At 31.7% G+C, this 20,441-nt stretch overlaps 1 protein-coding gene across 1 annotated transcript; it reads left to right on the forward strand.

Moving 5' to 3' along the window:
- Positions 1-8,618: 8,618 nt before the first annotated feature.
- LOC136203382 (peroxidase 16) lies at positions 8,619-10,490 on the forward strand. The gene is made up of 4 exons (XM_065994528.1): positions 8,619-8,834; positions 8,976-9,173; positions 9,836-10,001; positions 10,084-10,490. Exons 1-4 carry the CDS (start codon positions 8,619-8,621, stop codon positions 10,488-10,490), a joined length of 987 nt encoding a protein of 328 aa, XP_065850600.1.
- Positions 10,491-20,441: the final 9,951 nt, after the last annotated feature.

The raw sequence follows: 20,441 nt of genomic DNA on the forward strand, positions 1-20,441 counted from the left end.
CTTTTAGAAAAAAAACGATACAGAGCCAATCTATTTCTCCAAAAGTTTTCTTCTTCCGATTTTTTTGTTCCTTTTAAATTCAATTAAGAACAATGCATTGCAATTTTTTCGTTTTAATCCCTTTATTCGATATGTGTTTTTGTTCCCGTGGTAACTGATACACACGGTTCAAGTTCGCCACATTTTTGTTGTATCCCGGAAAATAATAGTCAACTGCGGTAAAATTGTCTTACGGAAACTGATATTATCATGTCTTAGATTACTCCGTCTGACTTTCGGTTTGTCTAAATACTTAAAAAAATTCCGTAATTTCATTTGATTTTTAGTAATTTCATATCAAAAATATTATGTGTTCTTTTATATTTTATTCAAGTTTCGTTATCATTTTGGATCAATATTTTTAAGAATTAAATTAAATAACTAGTTATAATATTCAAACTAAACTAAATACTATATTAATGTTTAAAAATATTTAAGCAAAATGGGTAGAGTCAGGTATCCGAAAGAGTATATATATCCTATTTATACATTGTTAATTTTTTAAATCTTATTTTCGTTGAATAATCTCATTAAAATCGAATAATATGTCAGATAATCCATTAAAATCGAATAATATAAATACATGCGGTTACCATCCTACACACTTTTATTTATTTATTTACATATATACAAGTAACTTGATTAATCAATGAGTTAAATGGGGTTGCTATTATATATAAAAAGCTATACCTGCGGCAATGGGTATGCCATGTGAAAAAATTCATAAAAATCAATTTATCAAATCAAATATAAAATTTGGAAAGAATTTAATTAATAATCATACTCGATTAATTGTTTAAATTTATAGTTTCTAAGAAACAGGAAAGTGTTTTCAATATTATTGTACTTACTTGACAAAATAATAAAATATTACACCTTAATTTCGTCTCAATCCCATTATCCAATACGATTGGACATAGCATTTTATAATAGAAAATTCGAGTTTTTTTAAGCCAAAGTTTATAATGGCCATTTATTAGTAAGTAAAAATTGGGTGGGTAAATTAAAAGTTTCAAACAATTTTTAGAGATTTTACCAATCAAAAATTTTAATAGTGGTATTAGGAAGAAAAAACGATTTTAAGAAGAAACAATTTAGCTTAAACTATATTTTAGAAAAATCTAGTTTTTTCAATTAAATAATTGTAATATTTATATTAAAAGATATTTTTCTCCCTAATTACTATCTTTACCTATTAAATATTAAATAGGGTTAAGGTGCAAAATTACCCCTAACGTTTTGGGTCAGGAGCAATTTTACCCCTAACGTCTAAAATTGTGCAATTTTACCCCTAACGTTGGAAGCCAAGAGCAATTTTATCCAAACGTTAATAAATTTGGTCAATTTGAGAAATGTCTTCTCGGTCATGAATCTTGTTATCTACACTTCATACGTATGTCATTTTATCAGTAACAAATCATAAACATTCGTTGGGATGTGAAAAAAAATAAAAAAAATATATTGTCTTTTTGTACGGATTAGACAAAAAAATTCAAAAAATCCACAGAATTTATAAATATTAATCTCAAATTCTATTATTAAATTATAAAAAACATGAAATCCTTTTTTTAGAACGAATTATTATTCAATTGGTGCAGAATAATGAACAAAAATATATGTATTTTATAATAGTGTCTGAAATTGATCCAATTTATCAACGTTAGGGGTAAAATTACTCTTGGCTTCCAACGTTAGGGGTAAAATTGCACTATTTTAGATGTTAAGGGTAAAATTGCTCCTGACTCAAAATGTTAGGGGTATTTTTGTACCTTAACTCCATTAAATATGAGAGAATTTGTTTGTTTTATTATAATTATGTACTTATTTTTTTTGGAAATTTTAACAAAATTATAATCAATTGATACGGGTTTTCAAATATGCTTTAGAAATTTAATTTTAATAGCTTGTTTCAATTTAACAAAATTTCATATCTTTCCTTATCTAAATTCTCAAATATTATTTTGTTCAACTAAAGATAGACCGCTATTTATATTGAACCGGTATTTTTTTTCATTAATCTTCATTGTATTAATAAAAATTTAAACATACTTTTCATTATCTTAAATATATTTTTATGGGTGTCCGCTATAGTTACTTTGTTTTTTACAAAGTACTGTTACTTGGTGCTCATATTCACCATTGGATTAATTTTATGCTCCATCATCCAATGGTGAAAATACACCAAGTAACGGTACTTTGTAAAAAACAAAGTAACCATAGCGGGCACCTATTTTTATGTATTGACATAAATATTTATCTATTTGCACAAAATTATATTTATTAAAGACAGATTTACTTCTAACATACTAAATCATAAAAAATTATCCCTAACAGTTTTAAGTAAGGTTAATTTTTTGGCTTAATGCATATTTACACCTTTGAACTTGGCACGTTTTATCTATTGGCACCCTGAACTTTTAAAATAACCTATCACACACTTATAGTTGGCTTTAAAAACCTATTACACACCTATAGTTGACTTTAAAAATCTATTACACACCTATATTTAGCTCATTCGGACCTCCTACACACAAAATCGTTGATCTTTCATCTTTTAACGAACGAGGTGGTATGCGTGTTATAGAAAAAAAGAAAAGCGTGGGAGTTCGTCTGGTATGCCACCTCATCCGTCAAAAACGAAAAATCAACGATTTTATGTGTAGGAGGTCCGAATGAGCCAACTATAGGTGTGTGATAGGTTTTTAAAGCCAACTATAGATGTGTGATAGGTTTTTAAATGCAACTATAGGTCTGTGATAGGTTATTTTAAAAGTTCAGGGTGCCATTGGGAAAAACTTGCCAAGTTTAGGTGTGTATATATGTATTAAACCATTTTTTTTTTCTAACTGCTATTTGATTGCTATAGCAGTCATTCCAAACATCAATTATGTCTAAAATGTTTACTATGGTACTAATACAATTACAAAAATATCCAAAATATCAATAAGCAAGTCTTGCCAAATGCATATAAGGAAAATTATAAAACCGGCTCAAATTGGAGGTCTATTACATATTTAGACCAATTATCCAACACATTACATATCTAAACTATTTATTTTTTATTTTTCCAAAGGGTTTTGCTATACATCGCCCCTATTTTACTTACCGTCGCCTCTTGTTTGACATTTTTGCCCTTTTCATTTTTCATTCAAAAAAGTGAAATTCTCTCAACCCCGAAGAACAAAACGAAGAAAAATCATGCCTCCAAAACAAGGAAAAATACTTGAACATCTAAGTTTCGTATTACCAATAATCTGAAATTTAACGAATTTAACTTGAAACGAATTTTTTTTTCCGTTGAATTTGCACTAAACGGGTAGCCTATACGGTCCGATCCATGGACCGGTAGTATGAACTATCCGTTTTTTCTAGGTAGAAACAGGTAACCTACCCGTTTTTCCTAGGTAGAAACGGGTAGGCTACCCGTTTTTACCTAGGTAGAAACGGGTAGGCTACCCGTTTTTACCTAGGTAGAAATGGGTAGCCTACCTGTTTCTACCTAGGAAAAACGGGTAGGCTACCCGTTTTCCTTTAGGGAAAACGGGTTTATTTTTTTTAATTATAATAAATATTAATTATAGATAAATTATATATTGATTGGATAGGAAAAAATACGTATTGAAGTATCCAATTAATTTTTATTTGGTAAATTATATTTATTTACCTTTTAGAACGTAAATTTAATTATACGTAAATTATGTATTGACTGGATAGAAAAAACGTATATATAAATTATTGATTGGAAATAAAAAAAATACGTATTAACGCGTGCAATTAATTTTTATTTGTTAATTTATATTTATTTATCTTTTAGAATGTAAATTTAATTATTGATAAATTATGTATTGATTGGATAGAAAAAACGTATAGATAAATTGGAAATAAAAAATACGTACTGAAGCGTCCAATCAATTTTTAATATTTATTATAATTAAAAATAAAAAAATAAATCCGTTTTCCCTAAAGAAAAACGGGTAGGCTACCCGTTTTTCCTAGGTAGAAACGGGTAGGCTACCTGTTTCTACCTAGGAAAAACGGGTAGTTCATACTACCGGTCCATGGACCGGATCGTATGGGCTACCCGTTTAGTGCAAATTCAACGGAAAAAAAATTCGTTTCAAGTTAAATTCGTTAAATTTCAGATTATTAGTAAATACGAAACTTAGATGTTCAAGTATTTTTCCTTGTTTTGGAGGCATGATTTTTCTTCGTTTTGTTCTTCGGGGTTGAGAGAATTTCACTTTTTTGAATGAAAAATGAAAAGGGCAAAAATGTCAAACAGGAGGCGACGGTAAGTAAAATAGGGGCGACATATAGCAATCCACTTTCCAAAATACCCCAATCGTTTCATCTTCCTCTCTTCCTTTCTTTCTTATTGTGCGAGCCGAAAGCATCCTTTCATCTTCCTCTTTCTTCTTCCTCTCTTGGTTTCTTTCTTCTTGTGCGAATCGAAAGCATCATTGTTCATTTTCTTGTTTCTTATTCCACTCCTAGTTTCTTTCTTCTTGTGCGAACTCGAATTCACCATTTTCTTTGCAGAAACGATTTTTTTCTGCGTTTATCATATGTTTATTATCGATTTTAATGGAAAAATACGGAAAGAAGGTATAAGTATCTACTGTATTTTTGTGATTTCAATGTTTTTAGGGTTTTTATATTTTCGTGTTATCTATTTCTGTGATTTTGGTTTATGGTTTAGTTGTGCTTTTTTCATTTTTTAGCTATCTGTTGCGAAATGGAGCTTAGAGATAGTTCAAAATGATAGTATGGAGACTATTTTTTTTGTCTAAAAAACGACTTTACAAAATGAGTTTGATTAACAGTTTTTGCAAATCGTGAAGCAAACTCATATTAGTCATGATATATTTACCTTCGCATGCTTCACAATTTTGCTTACCGCGAAGCGTTTTTTTCATTATTTCTCTAAAATGACTAAATTTTTGTGAAGGTTGAATACAAAGGCATCAAATTCAAGTATTTGTTTAGCTTGAATACAAAGACATCAATCACAGTGAAGACTGATTAGAATGTGACGAAAAAAGTGAAGATCAAATTAACTAGAGAGCAAATATTGACCTTTTGGGTTTAGGATTTAGCGGTGCATTCGAGTTTACAAATGAAGAAATACAAAACTTCTAAGTTGTTATATATATATATATATATATATATATATATATATATATATATATATATATATGTAAATAAAGAGTATTTTAGGAAAGTCACAAATAAATAGTCTAGATATGTAATCTATTGTGTGATTGGTCTAAATATATAAATGGGCATCCAATTTGACTTAGTTTTGTAAATTTTCCATAAATTAATCACACACAAAATCTTGAAGTATCTAAAATGTTATTATGTTACTTACACACTTATAAACAACTTGTCAAAATCTACAAAATTCTTTTAACTTATCGATAAATTTTGTTTGGAAGGTTCAATATAGGAGTTAAATAAAGGATCAATTAACTGTCAAATCAGTATGATCATATTTCCCGTTATATTTGCTTGGAAATGATATAGGTATATTTTTTTTCCATTTCGTACATTAATAATAAATATACACTTCCTCAAACTGATACGGAAAAATTTGGATATTATCTCTTTTACGTGCAAAGTTAACTTCTTTAGTCATCAAAGATTAATAAGATAATGATCAAATTTGACCCTAACGTTTTCGAAAAAATGTATTTGACCTTAACATATGAAATAATATAAATTTAACCCTAAATTTTGTAAGAAAAATCAATTTTAGCCATACATTAGCGAAAATTTGAAAATATTAGTTTAACTATTATTTAACTATAGCACATTCTCAAAAAGTTGCAGAAACAAAAAAAAAATGCCAATTTTTCTTCTTCCTTTCTCTTCTCTTTTTCTATTTTGTTGATCTATTTTGAGGAGGACGAAGGATCTTCCTTCTTCCTCCTCACACCAGGTTAGATTTCTGTATCTCTTTTTATTACTTTTTTAGTCTGTGTTCATATATTTCATCGGAACTGTTTATCCGTCTGATTGTATCTGCTCTCTATTATTCTATAGTTTATGCTTTTTTCGGATTTAGCAAGAGCGGAAATAGTTTATCTTGTCCGTAGATCAAGAAATCTACGTGGTTGCAACAAAAAAAAGGACTCAGATCTGAATGTTCGGAATTGTCTGAAGGATGAAGTTTGGATTGCAGATGTCTCTCTACAAATTTGGATTTACGAGAAATATATTGTTGTTTTGTATTTTTTTTATGCCTTTTATGGTTTCTTTTTGCTCTTTGTAGTCATTTTCATCCCTTTATGAATGTTGTATTTGTTTTAGCGTGTAATCATGTAAAGTTTTTACATTTTGCTTGTTGTACTTGTTCTTCTATTTTCATCTAATGAAATTATAAGCATTTTCTCAAAAAAAAAAAAAAAAAAACTATAGCACATTCCAAACATCAATTATGTCTAAGATATTTAGTGTGTTACTAATACATTATAAAAACTATTAAAATACCTAATAACTAAGTCTCCAACGTATAAGTTAATCACAGATTTTTTGGTCCAAGTTTGTAAAATGTTTACTGTGTTACTAATATAGCTACAAATAACCAACAAAAAAATTTAAGAAATTGATTTGGTTTATCTATAAATTTGTTTAGAATATCCATATGACCGTTAAATAACTTTTAAAATTTCCAATAGATATGGATAAAACTGATCTTTCTTTGAAAATGTTAGAATTACATTTGCATGATTTTATAACAAGGATCAAATCTACATTTCTCCAAGAAAAAATTAGGATAAAATTAAACTCTTATCCCAAAACTAGTATGACAAAAGTAACAAACCAACCAAAAGAAAATTATTAGATGCTTTTTGCCATCTTTATAACAAAATTATTATTTCGTGTACACTCAACTCTCATTGAATTATCTAATCCCATACTTTTAACTTGAAAGAAGGAAAATTAAAAAAAAAAAAAAAAAAAAAAAACTGAAATTCCACCGTCCATGGCATGTGAACATATAGTGATTTGCTGGGAGTTAGAACCAGACACGAAATTGAAGTTGTCATTCATTCATTCTATTCAATCACCTCCATTAAGTCAACCATCTTAATCCAATTTTGGAGTATTAAATATCTACTACTCTTACATTAAACCCAATAATTTAATACTATCATATTACATTTTAATCAAACTATATAATAACATTTTATTACATAAAATTATAAGGTAGTCAGGACGGACCGATACTATAGCTTATAGCGGATCCTCTCATCAGTATAAGAATACATTTTAGTACGATGAGTAAAAGAATTTAGCTCCAACAAAAACCCAAGCCGATCTCTAGCCCAGTCCACCCAACAAAATTATTAAAATTTTATTTGCATCCGCTTCTAAATGTAGTTTTAGATTATTGTCTTAACTAGTGCGAGATAACGTAAGACATATATTAAAAGGCTTAAGGTGTTATTGAGCCCCGAGCCTATTCAAAGTTTTGTCATTTGTCCTCTGATCTATTATTTGGTTACTTTTGGCCTCTGAACTATCGGTGAAATTTCATCCAATTTAGATGGAGACTTAACAAAACTGTTATCCCCCTCGTATGTAATGATATTTTTACATATTAGTTTGACATGTCACACGTTTTGAAGTTTATTTGTCACATAATTAAACTCTCTTATGTCAAAATAATTAATTAGATTAAAAAATAAAAACAAATAAAAACAAATCTTTAAACTAAAATTTATCAAATTTAATTGTCAAAATATCGTCACGTGCTAATAAAATAACAATTATGTCAAGTCTCTATTTAAATTGGGTGAAATTACACCAATTGGGTTAGATCAGAGGCCGAATGTGACCAAATAATAAATTATAGGCCAAATAACAAAATTTTAGATAGATCGATGGCGAAATAGTGGTTTAAGCCTATATTAAAATTGATCGTTTTATATTAGCCAATAATAAGTTATTTCACTAGTGAAACATGTCCTTTCATTATTTTTTCTTCTCAAATCTCAACTGCTTCTTATTTACACAACTCAGCTTTGCCTTCCACCAGAAGAATACTACAAATTAATTATCAAAGTACAACTTTTCTGTATCAAATTTTTAATATATACAGTTAGAATTAATCAGTGCAATTGAAACTAATCTCAATAATTTAGTCCTTGTAATTATTTTATAAGTTCAATTTTGGAACATCACACTTTTATAATTAGTCATTTATCCTAACATAATTGGGCTTAATTATGAATATATATATATATATATATATATATATATATATATATATATATATATATATATATATACTTAATTCCAGTGGCATCTATAATGTCTACAAGTTAAATAAATAAATTAAAATTGCAAGAACATGGTAACAATAATTATAATAATATAATATAGAAACATGCATGGATATTGGACCAAGTGTCACTTCCTAATCATTAATTAATTATCTTGTACAAGTGTATTTGCCAGAGTGTAACCAAATATTCTTTTATCTTGATTCATATATAAATAGACATGTCACATAATAACAAATGCAAGCTTCTATAAAATTAATTAATTAATTAATTAATAATAAAATTAGAATGATGGAAAGCCATAGATGTTCTGTGATTACAGTTCTTCTAGTTCTTCTTGTTCTTGAACCTGCTGTTTCTGCTCAACTTAGCCAGAATTTTTACAGCAAAACATGTCCAAATGTGGAATCAATAGTTCGCTCAGCTGTCCAGAAGAAGTTCCAGCAAACTTTTGTTACGGTTCCCGCAACGCTTCGTCTCTTCTTCCACGATTGCTTTGTTCGGGTTCGTTTTTATTCTTTTCTAACTTTTCGAGTCACTCCATTTATATGTCATATTATAAAATCAAGAAAATATTTAACGTTTTTTTAGCGTTAATAAATGATATTATCATGTAATGATGAGTTAGAATTAATTGATAATCAGGGATGTGACGCATCGGTGTTACTAGCAACGTCAAACAGCAATGCGGAGAAAGATCATCCGGATAACTTGTCGCTGGCCGGAGACGGATTTGATACAGTGATAAAGGCAAAGGCCGCCGTAGATAGTGTTCCACAATGTAGGAACAAAGTTTCATGTGCTGATATTCTTGCTCTCGCCACTAGAGACGTCGTTAACTTGGTATTTTATATTTACCTTTTCTTAATTAAGTACATATTTCTAGGAGCGAAACTACAAGGAATCACAGAAGATCCGTCGACCCCCTAAAATAACAAAAAAATATATTTTTACTGACGTAAATTCTGTCAGTAAACATAAATATTCCATGATGATTTCTTTATTTACAGAATTTGAATATTTCCGCGGTTACCAATGGAATTTAGTGACAGATTCTTCAGTCGTTTCTTAATCCCAAAAAAGTGTGTTTACTTGCTAAATTTTTGTCCATTAAACCCGCCGTAGATAGTATTCCACAATGCAAAAACAAAGTTTCATGTGCTGATATTTTTGCTCTCGCTACTAGAGACGTCGTTAATTTGGTATTTTATTTTTACCTTTTCTTAATTAAGTACATATCTCCAGGGGTGGAACTACATTGCGTCCACCCCTGACTCTATGAGAAAATAACAAAAAAATTTATTTTTACAAACGTAAAATTCTGTAGTAAACATCAATATTCTGTCGCTGATTTCTTTATATTTGGAACTTGCAGTTACAGATGGAATTTAGTGACAGATTCTTCCGTCGATCTTAATCCCAAAAAAAATGTGTTTTCTTACTAAATTTTTGTCCATTAAACCCCGAGTTTTTGGCTCTGATTTCGCGACCGCTTATGAATGCAGGCAGGAGGAGCATTTTACAAAGTGGAATTGGGAAGACGTGATGGAAGAATATCTACAAAAGCAAGTGTTCAGCACAAACTTCCTTCTCCTAATTTTAATTTAGACCAGCTCAACAATATATTTTCTTCACATGGTCTATCTCAAACTGACATGGTTGCCTTATCAGGTATTTATTAATTTCAGCTTTTTTTTTTTAACGAGTACATATCTAATGGTGAATGACTAAATGAAAATGTACACGTATACAGGTGCACATACATTAGGATTTTCACACTGCAGCAGATTCTCAAAAAGGATCTACAATTTCAGCAAAGGAACAAGAATAGACCCAACATTGAATCTGCAATATGCATTACAGTTGAGGCAAATGTGCCCATTAAGAGTAGATCCAAGAATAGCCATTAACATGGACCCAACAACTCCTCAAACATTTGACAATGCTTATTTTAAAAACCTTAAACAAGGAAAAGGATTGTTCACTTCTGATCAAATCTTGTTTACTGATTCAAGATCTAAACCAACTGTTGATCTTTTTGCTTCTAACAATGTTGCTTTTCAAAATGCTTTTGCTTCTGCTATTACTAAGCTTGGAAGAGTTGGAGTCTTGACTGGTAATCAAGGTGAAATTAGGAAAGATTGTACTGCTCAAAACTAGTTTGTGATTTCTTTTTTGAGCTAAATTTTATTGTAATTCCCTTATTTATATATATTTTTGTAACTAGTCTGAGATTATAATAAAAGCTATTCGTTGGACTTAACTATCAACTTAAATTTTTGATTCAAATGGTTGTTTAACATAGTATCAATGAGAAACCATGGTTGAGGGTTCGAATCCTGATGTCAAAGATTAATATAAGATCTATGGAGCTTTTAGTTAAAACGGTTTCATGACATGGTATCAGAGACTTTCAGACCAAATGATAGAGGGTTCAAGTATGATTGGGCCTTAACTATCAGCTTGAACTTTTAGTTAAAAGTTCCATGACACTGACAACTTGCTTTTGCCTTGGATTTCATCAGTGAAACACAAAGAAACCATGCTGAGGTTCTTTAATTAGACCCAAATGTCTACAGATACTAAATGAAAACAATTTATAGCTGAATTAACACTTAAAAGTATAAGGTAACTTTTTTTCTGATTTGACTTTTAACAAATATCACATTGTTCTTGTTGATTAGAGAAAGTCCTTCTTTCTCTTTAGCAAAACTAATCTTATATGATCATGTATAACACAAGTTTTACAAGTCACTATAAGAGAGATATTATTAGATGCCATTAAATTGCTTGCAGAAATGAGATTACTAGCAAACTTATTATCAGTGGCGGAGTCATTGGAGGGGCTGATTTTAGCTTTTTGGTCCGTGGCCGAGCTATTTATATAGAGTTGGGAGTCAATTTGTTAGAATATATTGACCATCGTCTATATTAGTGTCATATAGACAGACCATTGTCTATATGAGTGTCATATAGACAGAGGTTATATCATTGTCTATATTAGTGTCATATAGATAAGGGTATTAGTGTCTTTATGCATAATTGTAATTGTTTGACTATAAATACTGTAATCCTCTCTATTTCATATATACGAAATATCTCTTTCTCTTCATCATTTTTCAATTCCAGTTAGGTTAATATGGTATCAGAGCAGGGTGGTGGATTCCAGATTCCGGCGACTGGAAATTGAGATGATCGGAGAATGAGAAGAAAGAAACAACAGTACAGATCGTACGCTGATATAGTGAATTCAAGTTTTGAAGAAGTTGAATCAGAATCAAGCGATTCTGAATCAAGAAATTCTGATCGTGATTCTGAATTAAGCAATTCCGATCGCAATTCAGATCGTGACAATTCTAATCGCAATTTCGACCGCAACTCAGATCAAGATTTTAATCACGATTCAAATCGTACTATTCTAATCCAGAATCGACGATGAATACATCGGGTAATTCATCAAACAACCAGAGCAGTGACAATCCTGGTTTGATGATCGTTAATATAATTCTTGATGGAAAGAATTATAATCTGTGGAAGAGAGCATTGTTGCTTGCCATTTGTGCAAAACGCAAGACAAATTTCATCATGAAGAACGATGAACCAGCAGATCGAACCTCAGATGCTCATTTGAAGTGGAAAGAAACGGATGATCTGGTTTTCTCTTGGATCTTGAATTCTCTCACTAAAGAATTGGCTGCAGTCTTCATTCATGCAAAATCTGCTCAAGGATTGTGGAAGGAGATAGAGCAAAGGTATGGAGAAAGTAATGGTCCTCTTATCTTTCAACTTCGCAAGGAGATTTGTAGTTCGACTCAAGGAGGTATGTCTTTAGTAGATTTTTCAATAAGATGAAAATGATGTGGGATGAATATGCAATATTGAAGCCTATTGAAAATTGCACTTGTGGAGAGTCAAGGAAACTTGCTCAAACAGAGATTGAGGATGAACAATTGATGCAATTTTTGTCTGGATTAAATGCTGAGTTTGATCATGTTAGAGATCAAATCTTGATCATGGAACCATTACCTCCTGTTAATAAGGCATTTTCAATTCTTTCACGAATTGAGAAACAAAGAAGTGGAAGCACAAATAACAATGTTGTGGAGTTTGTTAATATGTCTGCTGGTGGTAGAAAACAAGGATATAACACTGGTTATAATAGTGGAAAAAGCGGTTATCAGACTAAAAACAAATCGGATAAGGTTTGTACTTATTGCAGAAAAGAAGGACATGAGCGTCAAGATTGTTTCAGGATTAAAGGATATCCAGATTGGTTCAAAGGAAAGAGGATAACTGGACCAGCCAAACACCAAGCAAATATGACACAAGAACCATCTTCTGAACTCGAAACTCCTTTATCTAACTGTGATTTTGATGATAGTGAGGCATGCAGGAAAGATTCGATGCAGGAAATGTTGCAAAAATTGGAGGTAATGCAAAGGGAGGTTCAGAGAGCTATCAAAGGAAAACAATCAGACCAGGAATTTTCTGCATTCGCTGGTTTTGCTGGTGCTTGTGCAGGTAATAATTCAGTTCGAAATCCTGAAATATATGCTGAATGGATAATAGATTCAGGTGCTACTACACATATGACCTCAAATTTAGGAATAATGACTAATGTTACCAAGTTGACAAACACAAAAAGGATTTTTCTACCAACAGGAGAAGTACATTTAGTCAGTTTCAGGGGAGAGGTGTTATTTCAGAAGAATTTGCAATTGTATAATGTTCTATATGTTCCCAATTTTAAGCAAAATTTGATGTCAGTTGGTAGATTGTTGAAAGATCAACACATTACAGTGAAATTTTGGGCTGAATATTGTGTTTTGCAGGACCTGAAATGTGAGGAAATCATCGCAGTGGGCAGAATAAAGAATGGTTTATACTACTTGAATTCTGAATCCTTCAATAAAGATGTAATAATGAATTTGTCTAGTCCGAATAGTATGCTTAGCAATAAGTTTACAGTTTTATCTACTAAAGAAGATTGTTCTGATGTGTTCTTGTGGCATAGAAGACTTGGTCATATGGCTTCAGATAAATTGTCATATGTTTTTCAGTTTCCTAACTCTCAGCAATTTAGTCAGTGTGATGTTTGTTTAAGAGCTAAGCAAGTCAGACAACCTTTTTGTAATAGCTCTATTCAATCAATAAAAGTTTTTTATTTGCTACATTTAGATTGTTGGGGTCCTTATAAGAAGACTTCTTTGAGTGGAGATCGATACATGTTGAGAATTGTTGATGACTTTAGCAGAGTCACCTGGACTATTCTATTCAAACATAAGGATCAAGTAGCCAGTTTGTTAGAAAATTTCTTAATCCTGGTCAAAACACAATTTTAAATGGAGGTGAAATGTATAAGAACGGATAATGGGACAGAATTTATTGGAACTAACACTCAATCAATTCTTCAGAAATATGGAATAGAACATCAGAAAACTTGTGTTTACACTCCGCAGCAAAATGGAGTTGTGGAGCGCAGACACAGGAGTTTGACAAATGTTGCAAGGGCATTATTGAAGGAAGGTTCACTGCCTATCAGGTTCTGGGGAGAAGCAATGCTTCATACCACAGTGCTGTTAAATATGTCTCCTACTAAAGTGTTGAAATGGAAGACCCCGTATGAAGTGTTGTATAATAAGGTACCAAATTACACAGATTTGAGAATTTTTGGATGTGTAGGGTATGTTTTAAATGTCAATCCTAAGAGGGGAAAGTTTGACGACAGATCGAATCTGAGTATATATCTGGGTTATTCGGCTGGACAAAAGGGGTGGAAAATGTACAATACAATTACACAGCAATTGTGTACCTAAAGAGATGTCAAATTTCTTGAAAATGTTTTTCCTTATGCAACTAACCAACACAATTTGCAGGAAGTTGCTAATTCTCATAATGGCAATGAGGATTTTAATAACATTTTCAGGTCAATTCCATCGAATGATGAAGAAGTTGAAGTCCTTACTACAGATAATCATTTGACAGACACATCTCTTATTGGTGATTCAACTTCAACTTTGCCTGTAGAGACAATAGTTGATGCTCCTGCACCCTTGTTACCTTCAATTGCTGCCAACAGACCTCATCGACAGCATACCAAAGAAGGATGGATGAGAGATTTCGTGATTAATCAGATTTCTCATGAAGGAAGCAGTTCCCTTTTGTACAGTCAAAAGCATACAGCTTATATGGCATAATTAAATAAAGAATATGAGCCAAAGAATTATAATGAAACCAAAGGGAATCCTAAATGGGAGAAAGCTATGTCTGAAGAAATTGAAGCCTTGGAAAGGAACAAAACTTGGAAGCTAGTGCATCTACCTTCAGGAAAGACAACTATCACTTCCAGATGGATTTTCAAAGTGAAATATGCTCCTGATGGAACTGTTTCTAGGTATAAAGCCAGACTTGTGGCTCGTGGTTATAACCAAACATATGGAGTGGATTATCATGACAGTTACTCTCCTGTTACTAAAGTAACCACAGTGAGAGTTTTTCTTGCAGTGGCTAGGGCCAACAATTGGCCAATCCAGCAGATAGACATTAATAATGCTTACTTGCATGGATCAATTGAGGAGGAATTATACATGGAAGCACCAGCAGGATATGATAGTCAGGGCATGGTTTGCAAACTGGAAAAGTCCTTATATGGACTTAAGCAGGCTGGAAGGCAATGGAATAAAGCTTTCACAAACAAGTTGATTCAATTGGGATATGTGAAATCCATACATGATTATTGTCTATTTACTAAAAGAACAACAGATGGCCACTTCCTTGCATTAATCGTATATGTTGATGATGTACTTATAACTGGTACATCAATGGAATTGATTGCAGAAACTAAAAGAGCTTTGGATGAGTCATTCACTATCAAAGATATGGGAGAAGCCAAGTATTTTTTGGGAATAGAACTAGCAAGATCAGACAAAGGTTTGCTTATTTCTCAATCAAAGTATATCAGGGATTTGATAAAGGATGCTGGATTGACAGAAGCTCATAGTGTAACTAGTCCTTTTGCATCAGGTGTTAAAATTGATGATGAAGGTTCTCCACTATACACTGAACCAGAGAGATATAGAAGAATGGTTGGCAGGTTGCTTTACCTTGGATTCACAAGGCCTGATATTTCCTTTGCTACACAACAATTGAGTCAGTATATGAGCAATCCAACAGTAATACATATAGAGACAGCAATACATGTGGTGAAATATTTGAAGAATTCAATTAATGTTGGTTTGTTCTATGGTGTGGCAGCTGATTTGCGAAACATGGAGGCATACTGTGATTCAGATTGGGGAAGGTGCAAAATCACACGTAAGTCAGTAACAGGATATTGTGTTTTTATAGGGAAAAATTTGGTTTCTTGGAAGTCCAAAAAGCAAGGAACAGTCAGCAAAAGTTCTGCTGAAGCAGAGTACATGGCTATGTCCACAACATCTTGCGAACTTAAATGGTTGTCATACTTATTATCTGAATTCAGGTATCAACCACAATTGCCGATTCCCTTATATTGTGATAACCAAGCAGCCATTCACATAGCGGCTAATCCTGTATTTCATGAGCAAATGAAACATGTTGAAATAGATTGTCATATAGTCAGACAGCATATGGAATCAGAGTTTATTAGCACTCCTTATGTGAGTTCTTCTCAACAAATTGTTGATTTACTGACAAAGCCTTTGACAGGACCTCAGATGGCCACAGCTTTGCATAAGATGCAGTTGTACACTTATGCAGATTATGGTTGTGCAAGTTGAAATTCAGAGTATCTCAACTTGAGGGGAGGCTGTTAGAATATATTGACCATCGTCTATATTAGTGTCATATAGACAGACCATTGTCTATATGAGTGTCATATAGACAGATGTTATATCATTGTCTATATTAGTGTCATATAGATAAGGGTATTAGTGTCTTTATGCATAATTGTAATTGTTTGACTATAAATACTGTAATCCTCTCTATTTCATATATACGAAATATCTCTTTCTCTTCATCATTTTTCAATTCCAGTTAGGTTAATACAATTTTTTAAATTCGTTAGGGAAGGGAAATTATTATTTTTTACCTCCAACTTACTAAAATTTTGCCATTTTAGTGTGTTGGGAGCAAAAAAAATTAAATAATTTTTTAAAAATTATTAATATTTTGCTATCTTTTTATTTTTACTTATATTTTTTTTATCAATGCATTGCTAATTCTTTAACAATGTCTTCTTTTTTATTATTAGATTTATGAATTGATTAAGAAAAATCAAAGTGAGCTGTATTTGCAGAAATTATAAAAAAAAAATCATGTTTCAGTTTTTATGTAAAAAGCCCTTCTTACTATTTGTCATAGATCTTTGGGGAATGTAATGAATATCCCTTGATGTTTTTTTTTTATTAAAATGCCTTTTGGGCTTGACGGAATGGACTGTATCTTTGAGGATTGTAAGGCTACTTCACTGTACACTTTCTATTAAACAGGAATTTTCACATGCACCTTAATGAGCAGGTGAATTTGCTCTATTAAAATGCCTTGACATAAAACGACGTCATTTTTGTATTAAAGTAAAACTACATCATTTTAAGTTAGGGCAGTTAAAAAAAATAAAATAGATCAGATGGGGGCTGAGCCCCCATCTTCTTCCTCGTTGAAGGAAGAGCTGCCATGACTGGAGGGGCTCCCAGCCATGGCAGCTTAGGGGCGGAGCTACTGAAACCACCCCTTTCAAGGGTGTTCCTGTGGGCCGGAGCGTCGGCTGATCCTCCCCGCCCCCTCTGGCTCCGCCCCTGCTTATTATAATTTTGAGATTAAAATTGGCCATTGAAAGCAAAACCAGCAAAAGGGATTTTAGTTGCATTAGTGATTTTAGTCCCCTGAATTAATTTTCTTTCATGTTGGATTGTAACGACAAATACTCGATTAAGTGATGACAATGTGTTACAGATTGAAGTCGAACTGATGGTTTTAATCTTAAATCCACAAAGAATGCTATCTTTTCAAGCTTAACTTGAAGGGAGAAGTTCCTAAATAGAGAGCTCTCAACAATGTAGGCTAATAAAATTCATATTCATCAAAAAGTTCATTCATTACAAAATAGGAAGTATTTATACCTATCACTAAATGGGAGTAAAAGACCAAAATGTTAGGCTAGGGTTTCCCTCACAAGTGAACAATAAATTGATAAATCTTCAGTCTTTTTCCAGCTCCTGAACTTGGCAGAGAAGTCTTCTCCTTTTTACCCACACTCTGCGTCTTTGAGCTCATGCTCCGCGTGAGTGATGTTTTGCCTCTGCCCACGACTCTGGGCAATCTTCCTCTCTCCCGACAGCTCCCCACGCTACGCGTCTTTTGACTCATGCTCCGTGTGTGTGACTCTTTGTTCTTGATCACACAAGTCCGATCCTTTCCCCATTCCAGCAAGGGATCCACGCGGAGCGTGATGTATCTGACGCTGCGCGTGACTATCTTCCAGTTCCGCACTTCCTTTCGCTCCAACATCAGTGTTGCCCCCAACACAATGCCTCAATAAATAAAATTTGAGAACATATTGTAGCAAATTGATCATTTAAACCTTGTGGAAAAGTGATCACTTGATCTGCATCCTGTTGATCTCTAAGATGCTGAAAGCACCACATCTACAGGCTGGATCATAGGTGCACTTGGGCATTGGACGAAGATTAATCAATTCATCATATTGAATCTTGAGTTGAGTATACTAATATGGAAAAAATAATTCTTTTTGTTTGAGATTATTAATTTCCTACTTGAGTTCAGAAATCCTTACTGAGTCTCTTGAAAAAATATGTCGTGAAGTTTTGTCTGCATTTTAAGCTTTATCAATCCAAAAATAAACAAAAATATGAACTTTATTGATTCCATATGAAGATAATACAACTCGTGACTATCAAAACTCTAACAACAATTATAAAAGTTACAGAAGCAATCTACACTTTTCGAGTTCCAGTAGTACAATTAAAATCAACAACAAGCCTTACATAGTATTTCAATGAATGATAAATTCCATCATGAGTTTTCTTATCTACAATATAAAACCTTGGATTGTTTTTAACAACAATTTTTTATACATACATGTGCCTATACATGTGCATGCATTAATAAAAATTAAAATCAATTACTTCAAACATTAAAATCAAAAGATCACGAAACAGAGAAAATAAAAATAAAATTAATCAAAGAAAATGTATAAACATTATATTTTAAAAAATAATCATCTTAAAATAACTAAAAATAAATAATAAAATTGAATAATATGATAAAAGAAAAAAAAATTGATCAAACCTATTTTTCAGGGTAAAAAGGTAAAAATAAATAAGTAAAAGGATTAAAAATAAAATCAGTCTATAAAGATAAAAAAATGTGTAAATAGATAAGTAAAAGGATCAAAACAAAAATAAACTAAAAATATATAATACAAGGATCAAACGCTAAAATTAATTAAAGGATAAAAAGTAAAATAAATAAATATATGGACAAAATAAAAATTAAAAAGTAAAATAGAGACTAAAGTGGAATTTTCCAAACTAAAAAAGGTAAATTTTTTTATTGAATTAATAAAACGAACACTGACAAAATGAATGAAACCTCATCTTTTCCATACTTTTTTTTTGCGATTTTCTTCCTTTTGCTTGAATCGCCTTTTCTCCTGACTGATATAGGAATTGATCCATGTTTATTTCATGTGATTCTTATTTCTGAGAATCAGCAATACATCGATTATATTAATTAAATTTCTAATCTTTTTACTCGAAAGTTTGAGGTTTTGATGCGAGTAGAAACCTGAGCGGCACTGCGTCTCCTTCTTTCTCCAGATCTGGTTCGCTCTGCTAGGCTTTCCTGATGTCTTTTCAAGACGCTTCTTCTTCCCATCCCCCTCCTGACTGCCTGATCCTCCGGACCGTGGTGGCTCCCCGCGCTTTCCGTCTGATCGGAACAGATGAGGTTATGGATATGCCTGAAGAATATATTCCTTGGGATCTGCAGGCGTTGAGACTAATTTCAGTCGGTTTTGTGGATAATAACCGTTTAAGACCAAAAATCTCTATGACGAAGGATTTTGCAGAACAACTATCGCAACCATGGAAAAAGGCTCTGATTATTAAGGTTCTGAGTTAAAAAAGTTTGGACCCTTTTTGGCATTGAGCCCTAGGCCGCCGCACTCTTGGACTATGTCCAGGGCCCACCCTGATAGGTCGGAGGCCAGATAATGCTATAAGAAAAAAATTCTTAAAAATGACACATTTTATTACGCTTAGCAAAAGATTTAATAAAAACATTCAATTTCATATGGAAAAAACATTTCATTTTGTTTTAAGTACCCAGTTACTGATACGAAACATTATCTATGGACATTTCTAAATGCAAAATCATTATAGAGTAAAACCTATATAAATTAATACTTGATAAATTAATAAACTCTTTAAAATAATAATTTATTTTGAACCCGACTTGGGCTAGTTCAAAAAATGATCAAGTTTAATAAATTAATAAGATAATAATTTTCTGGAACAACCCTTTATAATATACATTGTATTATTACCTCTATAGATTAATAATTTTTCAAATACATATGCGAAATATATATAGATATACATACTTAGGATAATTTAGCAAAAATATGAATTTATATTATTTTGTTTTTTTTTAAAATTTAAATCTAGTTGAATTTCATCTCTAACTATTTTCAGTGCATTCAAAAGTTCCGACGTATCCTTGTCAAATTGTAACAAAAAATTGTAAAGAGTTGATGATGCTATAATTGCTTCATTTCTTATGACTGGTTTCAAATGTACCGAATCATCATCAACTTCATTCTCAATTGAATTTTGCTTAACGCTCGACACGATTTCTTCTAAACTTAAGCATTCATTGTTTTTACCTGGATAATCTAATATTTGATTGACATTCATTGGATTGCGGTAACCAAGCTGACCAATCATTCCCTCATGAATGTTTTCAGTGGTTGCTTCCTCTAAATTCGTTGTGACAGATTCATAAGAAGTCTATTTTTGGTATGATTTGAAACAACATTCCATATAAATTTATATAATAATTCATTAACTATGATACATTTAATATTTTTAACATAAATACAATGAACTTCCA

This window comes from Euphorbia lathyris, chromosome 8 (assembly GCF_963576675.1).
Source record: "Euphorbia lathyris chromosome 8, ddEupLath1.1, whole genome shotgun sequence".
Classification (NCBI taxonomy): Eukaryota; Viridiplantae; Streptophyta; class Magnoliopsida; order Malpighiales; family Euphorbiaceae; genus Euphorbia; species Euphorbia lathyris.

What these genes read in the sequence shown, in the direction of transcription:
- LOC136203382 (XM_065994528.1), top strand. Translation starts at nt 8,619, where the DNA reads ATGATGGAAAGCCATAGATGTTCTGTGATTACAGTTCTTCTAGTTCTT. An exon ending in CTAGAGACGTCGTTAACTTG is followed by an intron (nt 9,174 to 9,835) that starts GTATTTTATATT and finishes TTATGAATGCAG; the next exon opens with GCAGGAGGAGCATTTTACAA. An exon ending in TGACATGGTTGCCTTATCAG is followed by an intron (nt 10,002 to 10,083) that starts GTATTTATTAAT and finishes ACACGTATACAG; the next exon opens with GTGCACATACATTAGGATTT.